Here is an 18,409-nt window from a genome sequence, read left to right on the forward strand (position 1 = left end):
AGCAAAAATGCTGTGACTGGTAGTCGCAATCACAACAGCTTGCATTCGAACAGAGCCATAAACTTAGGCCATCATGTTCCCTGGCTGGAGACCATATAACACAGGGATGGGGAACCTCTTTCACCCTGAGGGCCAAATTCAATTTTGGGGAAGCTCCCTGGGCCACATTCCAGTAGTGGCCAGGGCTGAAGGCAAAGGGGAGAGGGTCAAAATAAAAAAAATTACAAAAAATAACAGCATATTTTAGCTCACAGCTCTTACTGCCACTAATTAAGCCTTAGGAGAGGCATTTCAAGCTTTTAGAATGGGGAAAAATGGCACAAAAGCTGGGAAACTACCCAACGATTGGTGGTTGGGGAAAAGGGGGTGGGGCCAGTAGAAGAGAGCATAGCCCTCTGTGGCACCCTGGAGCACTGGATTGAGACCCTAGGAGGGCCAGATTTGGCCCATGGGCCTGAGGTTCCTCACCCTCGATATAATGGCATTGTCTAGTAACTAGACTAGACAATGCAGCCAAAATGGTTGTGTACCCCTCTAGACTCTAGTTGTTACATGCAGTGCCAGTGGTGATTGCACGGTTTCCGGACCATGTGTTACCTGTGTCAGCACTGGAGAGCTTTACATCTGCACAGACAATCCATGGATCATATCCAGAGTTTATATCCAGCTATTCTGATTGTAACTGGAATATCACAGAATTATGGTGTAGACAGAGCACCATCACAATGGGTATCTAAGGTTGCAATCTCGAAGACACTTGAACTCAATGGAATTTACTTGTGAATAACCATGCATAGGGATTGTGCTGTCAATTGCTACACATTAAAATGCTGTAACATCTTATCAAAAACTTCAAGGGCTTGTGTGGTTTTTCGCTGCCAATGAACATCCCTTCTTTGAATGCCTGTTTGTACCACTTGAAAACACCTGCTCACGTATTTAAGATTATGGTGTATTTTAAGCAGAACTAAACAATAGAGTGCAGAGCAAGCAGTCAAATCCTCCTGACTGTGCAGGGGGTTGGACTCGATGGTCTTATAGGCCCCTTCCAACCCTACTATTCTATGATTCTAAATCCTGAGTGTGAAGCAAATCTATAAACCAACCCTCCCAAAGAGAGTTAGTCAATGGACTGACTTGTTCTAAATGCAAGAACTCTAGTTTAAGCAAAACTATTTAAAAACTGTGGCCATCGCTACACTGCAAACATCTATCAGTTTAATATCAATGTAATTGTCAAAGCTCCCTCAAAGAATCCTGGGAATTATAGTTTGGTGAGGTGCTGAGAATTTCTGTTAGAGAACTCAGTCTTTAGTTATATAATTACAACTCCCAGAGTTTCTTGGGAAGTGGGAATGATATTAAAGGCAAAATCCTATGCATGTTTAGACAGAAAAAAGTCCTACAACTCCCAGGATTCCCCAGCCAGCCATGTTTCTTTCTCTCTAAACATGTATAGCATTGTGCCCTAACTCGGTTTAAGTCTATAATGTAGATACGCCCTCTGTCGTGTCTTGCTAGCTGCTAGACTATAACCATCAACATATTGCTATATATTTCTATCAAACAAACAAACAAACACAACAGAACACATTAGCAATAACACACTGATGCTAAGAGGGATAAGGAAAGTTAGACTGTACCTGCTTATAAAAGTCCTCAATGTGTTTCAGTCTGTCACTGATTTCTAGCCAGAGATTGGATGCCTGTTCGTGTATTTTTTCCTCATACTGTGTTTTAAGGACATTTTTATACATTGCAAAATCATCATAAACAGAGTTTGTGAACTGAACATGCAAAAAGAAAAACAGATTAATATTACATGTATTCAAAATAAGCTCTTCTGTAGCTGCTGTAGTTAGCAGAACACTGACCCCAAGCACACTGACTCAGCATGATGAACACACACACGCCAGTCTGTCAGGATTCCTGAGTCCAGCAGTGACCTGGACACGGACTCACAAGCTGAGGAACCAGTGGTGCCAACAGAGGAGTCACTGGGCCCAAACACCACTGTAGAACTGGAGGCCCCCAACCAAGCTGGAGATGCTGGAGACCCCAAGCCAAGAGACCTTGGAGCCTGGAGCAACAGCTGCAGCACTGGGCCAGCACACCCACCCACAAGAATTCCACAATGCGTGGTGTGCCAACGCTGGCAGCGTGCCTGACATGAACTCTTGGAGTGACAGAGGCTCCAGGCCACAGGCTTGTCGCTTTAAGGCTTTCCACTTTGTCAGAGTGGGTGGATTCTGAGAGGGGGCTTCTGGACTGAAGTATAAAAGGCTTTAGTCTGGTCTCAAGTAGGGATGTCTATCACATGGAATTCATCCCTTTTTGGGCTCAATGGACTTCTGCAGCCCACCTGACTTGGCTTGCATTTGCGAGCCAAGCCATAGCTTTTCCCTGAACTCCAGAGACTTTTTCTGTAGGGGTGTGTGTGTGTGTGTGTGTGTGTCTGCTGCAATGTGTGCAAATTGAGATTTGCATGAATTGTGTCTGAAATTTGCCCAATTTGTGCAAATGACAGCCACAATTTGCATAATTTGTACAAATTGCAGCTACAAAGTGCATAATTTGTGCAAATTGCAGTTGAAATTTGTGTAATTTGCACAACTTGTGCAAATGTGTGCAAATTACAGTTGTAATTTGCACAAATAAAAAAACACGACTCACTGCAGACCAAGTTGGACCAGTTAGAAGAAAACTGACCGAAGTCCGGTGGCCTGAGCTGACGAAACTTAGTGAACTCCATGCCCCAAAGAGATTCCTCTGACATCCCTAGTCTCAAAACCTGGTCTGAGCAAATTGCTCGTGAGGAGCTTTCCTGGGTGCTGCAATATCTGCCTGCTTTGCTCCCCTAAGCTCCTGCTTCAGACCAGAACATGACACAGTCACTGTGCAATCCCAGGAAAATGGGCAGGAGAGGGGCATCCAAACGAAACGCAGCTACCCACTACCCAATCACCAACCATAATTATATATTTCTGTATGTAAGACAATCCCTATGCAGGTGTTCAACTGCTTGTGTGTAGGGCAACTGAAAAAGTACTGGCGTAATATGAGCTTGCTGGCCAGTCCCTGTTAACAATTTTGCTGCCCTATTTTGGACCAGCTGAAGTTTCTGGACCGTTTTCAAAGGCAGCTCCATGTATAATGCATTGCAGTAATCCAGACAAGACGTTATCAGAGCATGGATAACTGTAGCTAGGCTATCTCTGTCCAGATAAGGGCGTAGTTGGTATACCAGCCTAAGCTGATAAAAAGTGCTCCGTGCCACTGAGTTCACCTGTGCCTCAAGTGACAGTTCAGGGTCCAAGAGCACTCCCAAACTACGAATGTGATCCTTTAGGGGGAGTGTAACCCCCTCCAGAACAGGTTGAATATCACCTAGACAGGCAGACGAACCACCCACTAACAGTACCTCCGTCTTGTCTGGATTGAGTTTCAGTTTCTTGGCCCTCATCCAGTCCATTACCATGCCCAGGCACTGATTCGGAACAGCCACTGCCTCACCTGGGTTTGATGAGAAAGTGAGGTAGAGCTGGGTGTCATCCACATATTGATGGCACGTCAGCCCACACCTCCGGATAACCTCCCGCAGCGGTTTCATGTAGATGTTAAACAGCATAGGGGATAAAATAGAGCCCTGAGGAACCCCATGGCACAATTGCTGTGGCACAGAGCAATAATCCCCCAGCACCACCTTCTGGAATTGGCCATCCAAGTAGTAGCGGAAGCACTGCAGTGCAGTGCCTCCAACTCCCAACCCAGACAACCTATCCAGAAGGATACCATGGTCGATGGTATTGAAAGCCACCGAGAGGTCCAGGAGAATCAACAGAGTCGCACTCCTCCTGTCCTTCTTCTGGCAGAGGTCATCCCACAGGGTGACCAAGGCAGTTTCTGTTCCAAAACGAGGCCTGAAGCCCGATTGAAATGGATCTAGATAATCCGTTTCATTCAACAGTGCCTGGAGCTGTCCTGCAACCACCCGCTCCTAAGCACCTTGCCCAGGAAGGGGATGTTGGCCACTGGCCTAGAATTGTTAACATCCTCCGGGTCTAGGTTAGGCTTTTTTTAGGAGTGGTCTGATTACCATCTCTTTTAAAGCAGCCGGCACCACTCCCTCTCTCAAGGAGGAATTTACAACCTCCTGGACCCAGCCGGACATCCCCTCCTTGTTTGATTTAATAAGCCATGAAGGGCAAGGGTCAAGCACACAAGTAGTCGATCGGACTTGGCCAAGCACCTTGTCTGCATCCTCAGGCCTCAATAACTGAAACTCATCCAATAAAACTGGACCAGACAGTGCTCTGAATGCCTCTACCAATGGAGCAGGCAAACACCTGCACAGGGCTACAGGCTTAATCACTTTGATTTTAGCTACATATGCTATCTAGAGGTTGATAATAAAGAGTGTATAATAGGGAGATTGACAATAAAACATAATGAAAATATTATCCATGATTTTGAGAGAAAAACTTAGTACAGGTGCTACAAATTAATGATTAAAATACAGTTATAGGAATTCCACACAGTTTCTTTATGAGAACTAGCTACTTATGTAAATGACTACAGTGTCTTATATGTATTCCAACAATGCTCTGTTTGAATGATGGCAGAAAACAGCTTACCTTTAACAAAGTCCTTGTTGTTATAATAAACTCTTTTAGATCTCCTATTTCACTTACATCAGTTTGCGTGGCATGATCTGAGATTGCAATACCTATTTTTAGGTCTTCTGAAATTCTAGGCCTATAGGATTAAAAAAAAAATTGGTTACTCTGAACAGCAGAGATATTTCACCTAACAGATATTAAGCTTAAAGTAGCAATCATGTACAAAATGATCTGTTTTCCTTTTAATTGTATGTACCCCAACACTAAACATATTTATTATTATTATTATTATTTAATAGATCTATATACCACTTACCATATTTAAAAAATATTTCTAAGAGGTTTACAAAAAAGAGTAAAATACAATCAAATACATTTTAAAACATCATAATAAATAAAAACATTTATTTAAAACATTTATAAAAATATTAAAACCAGTACTTGAAAATCCCATTAATGTCAAGGAAATTTGCTTCCAAATAAGTGAGCTTAGGGAGCAATCCTATGGCTGCTAGTCAGCGGCTAGATGGCCATAGGAAATGTGGTTTTCTGGGAAATGACCTTCTCCTCCTTCTGCGCTGCCTCTTCCAAGCGTGAAGCAGCCAAAACGGGGCGTTCCAGGGGTTATTCCGGGGCGGGGAAGGTGGAAATGCTGGTACAACACATCCTATATGTTGTACTGGCAGCCTCCTCCCCCACTCTACCTTCCTGCGGCTAGACAGCTGAAATCAGCTGTCTAGCTGCAAATGCAGGGCAGGAGAAGCATAGAGGGAACAATCCCCTCCGTGCTTCACCTGCCCTGCATTTGATAGGTGGTCGCCTCTGAGTTTGGAGGCGGCCGCCTATCCCCATAGGATTGCACCCTTATTGTCTATTGTTTATCAGCTCTGAGTACAACGCAGTTGGCTGGTTGGCGGCTGATATTCTAAAACAGATTATTACCAGAGAATCTACATGTGTGGCTCTTTTATTGTAAAGGGTAATAATTCTGTTCTGCAATAATACTGTTTGGAAGGGATCATAGTGAGCTCAGTGCAACTTACTTCTGAGTAATAGATAGGATTGCACTGTAATTTTTATATCTGAAGAAGAAAACGTGTGAAGCACCTGGCAGGTGCTTAAGATCGACGATACTCAAAATGTGAGGCTGGCTCCTTAAATAAGCACTTGGCAACATCTAGGGAAGCTCTCCTTCCTGACCTTATTGTAGTATAGTTATATATGTGCCCTAGACCTCATGTCTGGAAAAATATGGCCGAAATGCTACTGCGACAATAAAACCAACTGAACCTGGTGTGGGAGGCAGAATTCTAACCTCTCTCCCTGCCGTATATTGCCTGACTAATAGACCAGGTCTAAATGGGCTTTTCTTTTGAGTTGTATTCAGGCAGAGGGAATTACCTGTGTGCTGCCCCTGACAGTGTACAGCCAGACTCCCCCTTCCCACTCTTCCTTTAGACTGGGAGAAGCCTTGAAGCAGGAGCACTGCTAGGGAGCAGTTTAATCCATTAATTACCAAGATTTATGTGGCCCCTGAATCGAATTAAGTAAGGGTTCAACAGACAATATATTTTGGGGTCTCAGGGTGGTGCTTTCATAAGAGTCTTTCATTACAACGTGGTTATCACAGGACTCCCTTACTCATTTGTTTTGACTTCGTTTAGGCCTACTGTAAACAACACACAGTGAGTTGTCATTGCTTTGGCTTAGGTGCAATGCATGCATGGCAGCCATTGCATGGAAGCGACTTTATGTCACTTTATATAGGAGATGTGAATTGGTGCGCAGACCACTGCACCACCTGGTTAGCTATGTCACTGCAGCATCTCAGGGAAGAACCTTCCAGATTTGCCTTGGGTCCACCCACTTAAGCTGGCCATTGGCTTCTCCTGGGCAGGAAGGAATAGAAATGATTTCCTTTTCCAGCTGAGCCTTTCTTGAGCTGAGCTCTGCCATGTCTTGTATTTCTAGCCTTGTACTTGGGCTTGATTCCTGGCTTGTTCTCTGGTCCTGCCTTCTGGTTTGTCTCTGATCCTGATTAGTCTTTGGTCTTGACTCCTAGTTCCTGGCTCCTGACTCTCACCAGATGCTCTCGATGGCCAAGCCCTGACAGGGTGGGTAACTTTCTCCATGCTATTACAGACTTTGTTGCAGGGGGTGCAGGGACAGGACATTTCATGCTGTGTGATGGGAAAAATTGCACCAGTTTTTTTTTCACTTAGCTCCCAGCCTTCCTTCCAAAGCAGCTTACACCAGGCTTCTAGGCAGTCTTCCATCCAGGCATCAGATGGATGTCTCCTTAGATTGAATAATTTATCACCTATGCCCTAGAGTCATTCTCTGGGGAATGCACATAGTAAACCACTTGAACATAAATGGCTCAGCATGTGATGGAGCAACTTAAAACATCCTTCAGTTGCATTGTGGGAGGGTTACCCCCTCGCTTTCTTGACTCCCACTGTCATATTATTTGGGAAGCCAAGTATTCTGATTAACAAGGCCTTTGTGTAGGCAAACTCATAACACACAAATCTCCTGGAGGTGGCTGCGATTCTAAACTTGACTGGATTTTCCAACTGCAGAGAACAGGTGCAGAGAACAGTAGCAGCTTTGGCTGTGGAATAAGACTGAGTCAACATGTACGTCACTCAAGCTAAACTTAGCTCATTCACAGGGGGAACTCTTAGTGCAAAACTAGGGGAAGACAAGGTCGCAACAAATGCCAGTATGATTTTTAAATAGCCTTTTACGTTATCACCTCCCAGAATCATTCTAGAGATTGCATTACTGGAACATGGAAATGTTCCCTATGTGTTAATCACATCATGTCTGAAAGCTCTTTGAACAGCAAGATGAGAAAGTTTAACATCGCTATGTAAGAGCAAGGAAGATGGATATATTTCCTGGTTCTGAACTTGGCTCAGAGTTGCAATTCAATTTTAAGCCACCTTATATTGGGCACAATGCACTGGAAATGTCTCCTGCACAAATCTGAAGTACAATCAAGCGCTCACGAGAAAAGACTCCAAGAAGCTAACTTTGGTGCACCTGCACACACATTTCCAGCAGAAAATGCAGATGGCCACGTGCCACAATTGGCTGTGGACAAATTGCTTCCTTGCACAAGGAAGCATCCTTATCATGAGAGGAAATGTACACATGCTTATTAAAAAACTGTGTACTTAAGTGTATCATCACCACAGAGATACTTTGCCAGTAGCGATCCTCGTGTAACAAATAATAGCAGGAGTTGCCTATGAAATCTGGAGTGTTTGTATACTTGTTCAATGAAGGGTTTCTGGCAAAGCATTTGTGCTATTTAAGTTTTGAATGAAGGATAGCGGGGAGCAAGTTTTTAGCTCTGGGTCTGAGATGCCATGTAAAAGCAGAGGTATATCGGAAGCTGAGTTGTGCTTACTGGTGATAATAAATATATATAACAAAATCTAATGATGAAGGGTTTTTTATCTGTGTAGTTTAAAAGCATACATCTAAACAATAAAAGAGAATACAGAATTATTGTGCTGGAAAAAACCTAACCATACCAAAAGTAACAATACCAAATGGACCAAGCACGTTTCAACATACAGTCTTCCTCAGTGGTCTAGTACAATTAGGACATGCTCTAGTATATAAAAGGTATGCCAAAGAACGAATACCCATCTGTATGAGACACATTGTCACACTTCCTGTTTTGTTTGGTGTATATTGGAAGCTGCCTTGTACAAGGTCAAACTATCCATCCATCTAGGCAGGAATTGTCTACTTTGACTGGCAGTTGGTCTCCTGAGTATCTGTCAGGCAGAGAAGGCCTTTCCCATCCCCTGCTACCTGATCCTTTTGGGAGGTGCTGGGGGTTGAATCTGGGACCTTCTGCTGGGGATGTCTGAGAAATCTGCAACGCATTCAAAAGAGTTTGGATTTCTGTGAATCCGACCAGCAAATCCTGGAGCTGACCGGCTTCTTCCAAGTCACACAGAATCTGTGGATTTGCAGACCAGTTTTCCACTTTTGGTTTTTCACCTCCTTTAGTTTTGGTTTTGCTGCTGCTGCTGCGTTATTATTTTGTATTTTTAATGTTTTAACTTGGTTTGGGTTCTGATGTGATTTATATGATGGTTATTTTGTACATCACTTGGAGCACACTGGGACAGGCAGAAAAAAGAGTGTAGATTATTTAATTAGGAGCTAAATAAAATGAAAAGAGATCACGTACACAACCTGGAGCATTTTCGAAGAAGGGTATGATAAAAATATAATCCCCATGGAAGGAAAAGGATGTGCATACAAAGAAGCCCCAGCCATCCCACATGCTCCACTTTCATTGCCTCCCCCTGCAAATTCCTCGCTTTCTCTCCCTTTTATGAGTCCTCCCAATCTATCACTGTAGGCAGCTTGACATGTTACCGGTAATCAGCGTCCAGTTCCTCTAAGCAGCAAGGCACTGTCAAGAGCTCTAGAATGTTTGGGGAGATGCTCAGCTTCCGTGTGGACTGCTGGGCTAGAGTCCGTGCGGTAGCACCCATATCGTCCTGTTCTTGGAAGTGGTAGACAGAGGCGGGGAGTGGCGTTGCCCTGGCCATCTTGTCTCCTCTTCTAGAGTCTTGGGAAGAATGTTAGCAAGGAACCAATCATGAGATACCATGGCAACAAGACTGACATTCTGTACTTAACAATGGATTTCTGTACTTCTGGAGTGAAGGAGGCCAGCTGGCAGGGAAAGGGTCTGCCCTGTGGAGCCAGGATGCAGTCTCTAAAATCTCTTCTGGAAGGAGGTGGAGCCTCCCCCTAGATCCCCAGAGTTTTCCATTTGAGGTAGAGAAACCAAGGATCCAACTTGTGGTCGCACAACACGACAACCCAGAGTGGGTTGAGTGTGGGTTGTCATTGAATCATGGGTTGTTGTTGAACCATGAGCTGTTGTATTGCATGAACCCAGCTGTGCTAAAAAAACTCATGGTTTGCTGTCCATGACCAACCCAGAGTTCACAACCCAACAACAAACCATGGGTTCTCTTCGTGGGATGATCCTGGTTAACAAATCATGGTTTGTTAGTGTGGCTCAGTTCAAATAACACAACAACCCATGATTCAATGACAACCCATACTCAACCCATACTCTGGACTGTTGTGTTGTGTGAATGATGTCAGTGGGTGATAATGAGGCCTTAAAATGTTATTATTGTGCCAGATTAGCATATAGGAAATCGGGAGACGATGAGGGAAATAGTCAAGCTGAGGCTGGATACTCCTTTCCTTTCCTTTCCTTTAGGTTTCCTGCTTCATTCTAGAAGTTTAAATGGTAGCACGTTTTTTGCAAGAGAGTTTGCAGTTTTAATTAAAAGCTACCAGGTTGCATTTCAGCTAGCTGAAGATCTTTTGTTAAAGCTCAATGTGTTTAACAAATGGAACCACTGAGTTCCATGAAGCTTACCCCGAGGTAGCTTTGCATAGAATTGTAGTAATGCTAATCCACATACATTGAGTATTATGTTATGTGCCATGTGCATCTAGGTGCTGCAACTGTGTATTCTGTACATTGGCACAGGGGGTTGGGGACAGAGATAGGGCAGATCTAGTGTTAGAGCAGAGGAAGGAAGAAGGTAGATCTAGATCTACTGGTAGATTTCTGGATGATTTGCAGTAGATCAGCAAGGATTTCTGACCCCTAAATGATACTGCTGGACTGGAATTAAGGAAGCTTATGGTAACTTGGAGTGGACTGTTATGTGGAAGGGCAGTGAGCTCCATCCAGTTCTGGTACTCAAATTCAAAATCAAAATAGGTTCTTTAATTCCCAGTGTACCTCTTTTGCACCAGGCTCCAGTTGGTAGATCTCAGGGCTCTAGTAAAAAATTAAAATAGATCCCATAAGCCTGAAGTTTGCCCACCTTTGCATTAGAGCCAGCAGCTTGTACAACTTGATAGCATAAAGGAAGGTATGGGGTGTGTGTGTGTGTGTGTGTGTGAGAGAGAGAGAGAGAGAGAGAGACAGAGAGACAGACAGAGACAGACAGACAGAGAGAGAGAGAAAGAGAGACATCCTGAGTTATAGTAAACCTTTCTTTTCTCCCCTGCTATGCATCTCCAAGAGCTGTTGGAGAACAAAGGGGTTCTAATGTAATTGATCGCCCACTGTAATGCAAAGTAAGATCCAGTGAGAGGATTCAGTCGATCATAGGCTGTGCATGATACTTCATAATCATTCATGTATGGAGCATGGTGAAATATGGCACCTGAGCACAAGCAGCTAACCCGATAGGTACATTGTGCTATCAGTTATAGTGATCAAATCATAGGGAAATAATCATTAATATTAATGATTTGAATGAAATTTAGGAAGTGTATTTTACACCAGAAATGAGCCGTTTTTAATTTGCATGCTAACTTTAATGTCATGTAAAGTTACATTAAACTGTTAGACATAAGTGTAAACTTGTCTGCCTTGGGTTATAACTATTGCTTAGCAATGTAAGTCCTTTATGATTAACATGGCCCTGCCTCAAAATGATTTGCTGACCAGGAGAATAGAGGGTATGCCCTGTCATCCTTCTGGAGTGGACTCAATGTATTATTATTATTCATTATGGGGATATTTTGCAAGCACTTATAGGGCATGTCTCTGCTAGAGACCTTGCTGTGTTGTTCCAACATGTACTTGGTTGATTAAGCAAGTTATGCATAATTAACAGAAAACTCTTATGCATATTTTCTCAGAAGTAAGTCCCATTATGTTCAAAGGGCTTTGCCCAAGTATGTGTGTTTTAGATTACAGCCTAACAGCAAAATCCTATGCCTGTTGACTTGGAAGTAAATCCCATTGAGTTCAATGGGACTTATTCCTAGGTAAGCATTTATAGGTTTGCAGTATAAGGCTGCAATATTAAACTCACTGACTAGAGAGTAAGCCCTGTTGAACACAGTGATAATTACTTCTGAGTAAAACATGCATAGGATTTCACTGTAATGCACTCTAATAGATATAATGTATTAGAAATATTTATGGGGGAAATAAATTAATGTATGCTAATACATAATATGATACATGTATGATTTATATTTGAATGGAACCTGAGAAGGAGAACAGCTTTGCCTGTCTTGATCTATGCTTGGATGCCAGTCTTTTTTTCTTTTCTTTTTTAAAAATATGCACATTTGAAAGATGAGCTAACTTCCCAACTTGTCACCATTCACATGCCTTTCCATGTGGTCCACCCAAATTCCACTGTGGTATGGATTTCCTCTGTGATGATGACTAATTCAGGCATATGGTAAACACAGTTCCTTTAATATGTCATCTAGCAGGTGTGAGATGATGACATGGAGTTTAAAAAGACTAGCATTTGCAGAGGGAAGTGAAGTGACAGAGGGCCATGCACCTGCGCATTAAATTCCAAGAGGGTTGCTATCTAAGGGCGAAAACGGACATGATGCAGAAGATCCCTAATCGGATCTCTTGACTTTAAAGTGAAAAAAGAAGAAAGAGCTGTTGGGGCTCCAACTCTGATTAGAGCAGTGGCACCAGAGAAGAGTGAGTTTAACCTTTTCTCCTTGTGCCATTTATTTATTTATTTGTTTCATTTATCCAAGGAGCCCAAGGCGGCGTACATGATCCTCCTCCTCCTGTCCATTTTATCCTCACAGCAACCCTGTGAGGTGGGTTAGGCTGAGAATCAGTGACTGGCCCAAAGTCACCCACTTCATGGCCGAGGGGGGACTAGAACCTGGGTCTCCTGAGTCCCAGTCCAACACTCTAATCACTACATTTATTTATTATGTTTATATCCTACCATTTTTCCTCTTGCAAGGAACCCAAGGCGGCTTACATTCTCCTCCTCCTCCTCCTCCTCCTCTCCATTTTATCCTCACAACAACAACCCTGTGAGGTAGGTTGGGCTGAGACTTTGTGACTGGCCCAAAGTTACCCAGTGAGCTTCCATGGCCGAGTGGGGACTAGAACCCAGATCTCCCGGCTCCCAGTCCAACACTCTAGCCACTACACCACACTGGCTCTCATACATCATACTGGTTCCCCAGTATAAACTCCTCCTCTAGGAGGTGCTAAAAATGCAGGCACAAGTACCTGTATTCCTCCCCCCTCAGCTAAACTAATAGTAGTTTGGGAAGCTTTGGGGCTTAGAATGGGGGAAATGACTTGAAGAGAAAGGATTTGACATTCTCTCCCCAGCACTGCTTTCCCTGTCAAATTAGCAAGTGTTGTTAGCATTAAAGTTTAATGTTAAGTCAGGCAGTCTAATCATGGCCGTACATCTCATCTGTTTGGGTCCTCGATCTCTTCTGGTGAAAAGTGTATCATAACACCAGAGATGTGTTTAGTTTTTAATGGGAGTTACAATAATTTTTTTTTAATGGAAAATGGGAGTATAGAAGAGTCCCCCACCCCTCTGTGCAACTTCTTTCCCTTGCAGCACCCTGACGGGACAATCTGCCTGCACCAAGTGAAATTCCCCCTTCTACCCAATTATAAAAGGCCACTGAGTTCCATCTTCCATTGCCTCTAATCATCCTGGTGTTCAGTTGCATATTAGGCTTAACTCTCTGCTAGTTAAAATCAGTTAGACTTCAAAGTGCAAACCTAACCTAGCAACAACCGGGGAAACTGGGATTTAGAGAAAACCTGTCATTTGTTTTAGCTTGTGATTTTTGGAATTGCTAGGATATTATGAAAGCACCGTACCGACTAACTCCTAAGGTGGCAAAAGAGAATAGGGCTCCTGCATCTTTAATAGCTATGCAGAAGAGGGAATTCCAGGCAAAATCTCCTCTTCTACACAGTTATTAAAAGTGCAAGAAGCTTGTGCAGGAACCCTGTCCAATTCTACATCAGGCCAACCCCATGGCACTGCTAGCCAGGGACCTCAGGGCAAAGGTCCATAGCCCAATGCCTGGGGCTCCTTTGCCACCCACTGTGGTGCTGTGGGTGGCTCCAACAAGCTTGCAATTTCCCCTCCTGCCACCCTGGCTGCCGACCAAGGAAAGTGCCAGCTGGGTGCTGCCTGCTGGCCCAGCTGTTCTGGTGTGCTTTCTGCAGCTGCAACAATTCATGTGGTGGGAAGAGGAGATGGAGCCAAGAAACAGACTGGCTCTTGCTCTGTGCACCACATGCTCAGACTGGGCACTCCCAGGATGTAAAAGATTACAAGCCGCTCAGGGTCACTCTAGGTCCAAGATGGGCAAAAGGATGAAAAAGAAATAACGGGACAGTATTTATTAATATATGAAACTGCTTTTTAGTTTATTTATTTTGTTACTCATTTATTTGGTTTGAACCCCACTTTTCTACCAAGAAAAATGGCACTCAAGGCAGCTAATGAACCTAGTGAGGTTCACCTGGCCCCTACATTGTATTCCTTTTGGCGCCAGGTGAAGACCTTTTTATTTTCCCAGGCATTTTAGCATTTTAGCTTTCTAAATTTTTATTTTTGCTGTTTTAAATCTGTATTTTAAACTCCTGCACTGCTGCTAGGTTTTATTGTGGTTGTATTGTTATATTGTGGTTTTAATGTTCTGTATATTTTAAATTGTTTTATTGTGTGTTGTTTGGATTTAATTTTTGTGAACCGCCCAGAGAGCTTCAGCTATTGGGCGGTATAGAAATAATAAATAAATAAATAAATAAATAAATAAATAGTGGATCATTGGTCTGTTTAGCTCTGACAGCAACAGCATTCACATCTCCAGCAGAGACCTTTCCCAGAATGCTACCTGATGCCAGGAATTGAACCAGGGGCCTTTGGCATGCAAAACCCGTGCTTACCATTGCAGTATTGCCCCTCCCAATAGAAGTTCAACAGTGCAATCCTATACATGCCTATTCAGAAGTAAGCTCCATTGAGTTCACTGGCAGGTCTGGGCAGAAGGTACATCAGCATCCATTGGTAGATCTCTGGGTGACTGGCAGTAGATCTGCAAGGATTTCTGACTCCCAATTATTTAGTAATAGCAACAACCGAAATGCTTTTCTCCCATAAATTAGGTTGTTGAAAAAGAATGAGTAAGATGGGGAGTGGGGGGGACCAGGAGTGGATTTGTGTGTGAAAGGACATATGACCTTAGTCCTGGTTACTGATCACAAATTCCTGGGCCGAGCACCTGCTCAGAGACACCTTATGTTGCTTAATTCTTAGTGCATGTCCGTCTGCCAGAGCCACTATTTTGCACCTGGCTCTGGTTGGTAGATCTCAAGGTTCTCATGAAAAACACAGTAGATTCCGCAAGCCTGGTCTGCTCACCTCAGTTCAATGAGGCTTACTCCCAGGCATGTGGGTATAGAATTGCCAGCCTAGCTGCAATCCTATACCCACTTACCTGGTAGTAAGTCTGAGAGGGGCTTATTTCTGATGTGAAGAATTGCACTCTTAGGGTGCAGCCTTATTGGACTGATGCCTGCTAGTGAACACTCCATTCTTGTATCCTTCTATCCACCCTAAGCCCTGCCAGCAAGAGCCTGACAGGGCAGGAGGAACAACAGATGTGTGATAAATTGAGGATGATCTAGGTGGTGGATGGGATGATGGGATGGAGTGTGTTTGCAAGGTTACACAATTAGTGATAGCTTAGAACTGTTTCCTACTAAAGAATAATTTACTTCATATTTAATTATGACTTTAGCTATTGTTGTTCTTGTTACTTAGAAACAGCACACATCCTTGAACTGCCACTTACATATCCATCATCACATATACTAGTAATGAACTCAATTCTCTCAGTAGAGCTCCTTAGGTAGCCAAACCACACCATCCATGCACAAGATGAAGGTACTGTCAGAGTATCTCACGGTTTGCAGAAGTACACAACATCTTTAGAAAAAATAATAAAGGGGAGACCTCCCCCAAATAGCCTAAAGACAGCAGGCCGCTCATGCTCAATGGGCATGGAATGCTGACTGACTGTTGGGAAAACTGGAGGTGGGGAAATGGAATGGGCTATCCTGAAAGAGAGCATGGCTGTTTGGTTGGAACCCTGAACAGATGCACTGTGACGTTTTGTTTCAAGTCCCACTTGCAATACCTAATGCTCTAGCTCAGTTTTCCCCAACCTGGTGCCCTCCAGATGTTTTGGACCACAACTCCCATTGCTATGTTGTCTAGGAATGATGGGATTTGCAGTCCAACACATCTGGAAGACAGCCAGCTGAGGAAGGCTAGCATAAACCATCATTCAACAGGGGAGTAGGCAAAGCAAAGTATTTCTCCTTCTTTCCTTGCAAACGTTCCGTATTCCACTGACAAAGTCATAGTTAAAGTAGTTCTTAGTGTAGCACTGGGACTGAGGTCACTGGATATGAATTTTTATTTATTATTATTTATTATTGCATTTATATCCTGCCTTTATTCCTCTTGCAAGGAACCCAAGGCAGCTTACATTATTCTCCTCCTCTCCATTTTATCCTCACAACAACAACCCTGTGAGGTAGGTTGGGCTGAGAGTGTGTGACTGGCCCAAAGTCACCCAGTGAGCTTCCATGGAATGTTTTGCCAGCACTGTTTGCCCAGTTGTGGTTTGCATCCCATATAATCTGAATGCTCCCTGAAATGTGCCAAGTAAATGGCAATTTCTGTGCCAGCAGAAACATTTAATTGTGGGAGACATTTTTTTCTTGATTAGCAGAGCCATAGGCTGTGTCTGCACATATAATGTACTTTCTTTCCTTGACTGCAGCAGAGAAGACATTTTGCATATGTTAGGTGGCAGTGGGTGGGGAGAAGCTAGCATGCATGAGAAAAGTAGCTTTTTAAAGATTACTTTATCTTCGCTGTAGCCCTTCTGCAGGGCTGGCCCAAGACATTTTGCTGCCCACGGCGAAGGACAGGATGGCTTCCTCCTCCCATTCTGTGTACAAAACCCAGCTAGATTGGCCGTTGACTCTTACTTCAACACTGGCAATGGGACAGTATCCTCTACTGCATCTGAGGGCTATAGGCTAGCTTAAAAGGTGCAGGGCAGGTTACGTGGCACACACACTGCTCTATCTTCCAACACCTGGCCGATGCTCCCATCCTCCAGCATCTGTCGCCTCAAGTTAGTCTAATGGTAGGGCTGGCCCTGCCCTTCTCTAACTGCAGCATCAGCATTTTGTTGCACATAAATGGAAGATGTGAAAGCTTATGACAATCCATCATGATCTCTGCACTCTCCTTATTACTCTTAAATGATGCTGAACATCCCGCCTAAGTTACTTTTGCTTTAGACATCAAAAGTGTGCAACTTTTTTTAAAGGCCACATTTTACTTTACTGACAATCCCCACTGAGTATGTGCTTGCATCACTTACTGGCACTCTGATTCTAAAGATATGCATAGTGTAGTTGCAGTGCCATGAAGAATGTCTGGCAAGCCCACGTGGTGACATTTCACTGGCATAGCAGTCATTGCGTCTCTTCCTGACTGCTATTTTGGCAGCGTGTAGTAGGGTTCTTTCTGAGTCAGTCAGTAATGCTATTGTCAAGACCACAGATTTTTATAACTGTAAAACCATAAAAATAAAATTTACAGTTCAATCAACTGTAGTATCATACTTTTTTTTTTTTAAACGCAACTGACTACATTTTCTGCTTCCTATTTTTAACATACTCTGGCTGCACTGTAAAAGAAGCAACCTTTTGTACAAGACCTTTCTTTCTGCTAGCAAGTACTAGTTCGATCTGGCACTGCAGTCACTGAACCACAGCCAGCCTTAGGATTAGGGCAGTGTAAAGCCTCGGGGTATCAGATCTTGGGCAACATATAATAAGCGAATTGCTTATTGTACTTTTAACCATGGAGAAGTTGCCTGCTTTGGATTTTTCACCTCAGCAACCAAAATTGGCTCATACCTGCATGGAACCTCAGTGGCTCTCATACTTCATCCTTTACAAAGGAAGGCATTCATTCGATTATCTATGCTATTGTCTAGCAATTGGAGATGAGGTCAGAAACGCAGACAGTTTTATTCCAAGGAACAGGAACCACATGGAAGTTGCGCCTAGGATGGCCACATGCACACCTCCAAAAAAGAGGAAATGCATCACCAAAAATGAGGACACAGATTTGCATCACATTTGCATATCCTAATTTATATGCATACATGCACATTTAGAAGTAATTTTAAGTAGAAATGCAATACATCATGCCGAAGCAGAGAAGACAGTGACCAGGTGACCTGCGTGCCTGCTCAGTCTGCTCTCTAGGTGCAACTTCAGCGCCCCTGCTCTCCCTTCCTAAGTTTATCTTTAAACTGGACTTGGAGGGCCCTTCAAAGGGAGGACACCTTCCAATAGAGGGCAATCCTCTGACAACCCCTCAATTAGAGGACTGTCCTCTGTAAAGTAGGGCAGGTAGTCCCTCTACACCTCCTGTTTTTGAGCTTCTGTAATATTGAAGGGAAGTTTGTGTGGGAGGTATGTGTGCTGTCACCTGTGACAGTGACGCATAGGCACTCTTCGTTTAATGTTACAGAAGGTGTACAAACCCCAAAGGAATTACTTTTGAGCACTTCCCATTTTTAATGCTGCTTGGAGCATAAGAAGGCAGAGCCAGCCTGCCACTTTAAAAGACAGGCAACGCTGCCTCCAGTTCCCCTGATGCACTGTGACGTCATTGTCACTCATTCTGAGAGAATGGCTTTCCCAGAGAAGCCAAGCCAGTTGCTAGGAGACAATGGAATGTTGAGCATTACTTTTACACTGAATCATTCCGATTGATATCCAAGGGAGAACATAATGTCATGGTACGTTTTCAGTGAAGTGACATCAAGTACTAATTTGAATTCCTTAGATGTGACAAATGTAT

The 18,409-nt window shown here is 43.5% G+C and overlaps 1 protein-coding gene across 7 annotated transcripts in view; it reads right to left on the reverse strand.

The window, feature by feature from the left end:
* C5H10orf67 (chromosome 5 C10orf67 homolog) overlaps nucleotides 1-18,409 on the reverse strand; it is an 84,681-nt gene that overhangs the window by 54,743 nt on the left and 11,529 nt on the right. For 6 of the 7 annotated variants that reach the window (XR_014792424.1, XR_014792422.1, XR_014792421.1 and 3 more), the window contains exons 2-3: nucleotides 4,635-4,755; nucleotides 1,644-1,787 (exon numbers count right to left, since the gene is read on the reverse strand). Coding sequence is in view for 1 of the 7 variants with exons in the window: in XM_084859054.1 (XP_084715180.1) it covers nucleotides 1,644-1,787; nucleotides 4,635-4,755 (265 nt within the window). In the remaining 6 variants the exon portion in view is untranslated. Of the gene's footprint in view, nucleotides 1-1,643; nucleotides 1,788-4,634; nucleotides 4,756-9,026; nucleotides 9,223-18,409 lie in introns of all 7 variants that reach the window. The other variant, XR_014792425.1, reaches the window with a different exon arrangement.

Source organism: Heloderma suspectum, chromosome 5, assembly GCF_057233095.1.
Source record: "Heloderma suspectum isolate Gila_16-S chromosome 5, 16-S_ref, whole genome shotgun sequence".
NCBI classification, from domain to species: domain Eukaryota; kingdom Metazoa; phylum Chordata; class Lepidosauria; order Squamata; family Helodermatidae; genus Heloderma; species Heloderma suspectum.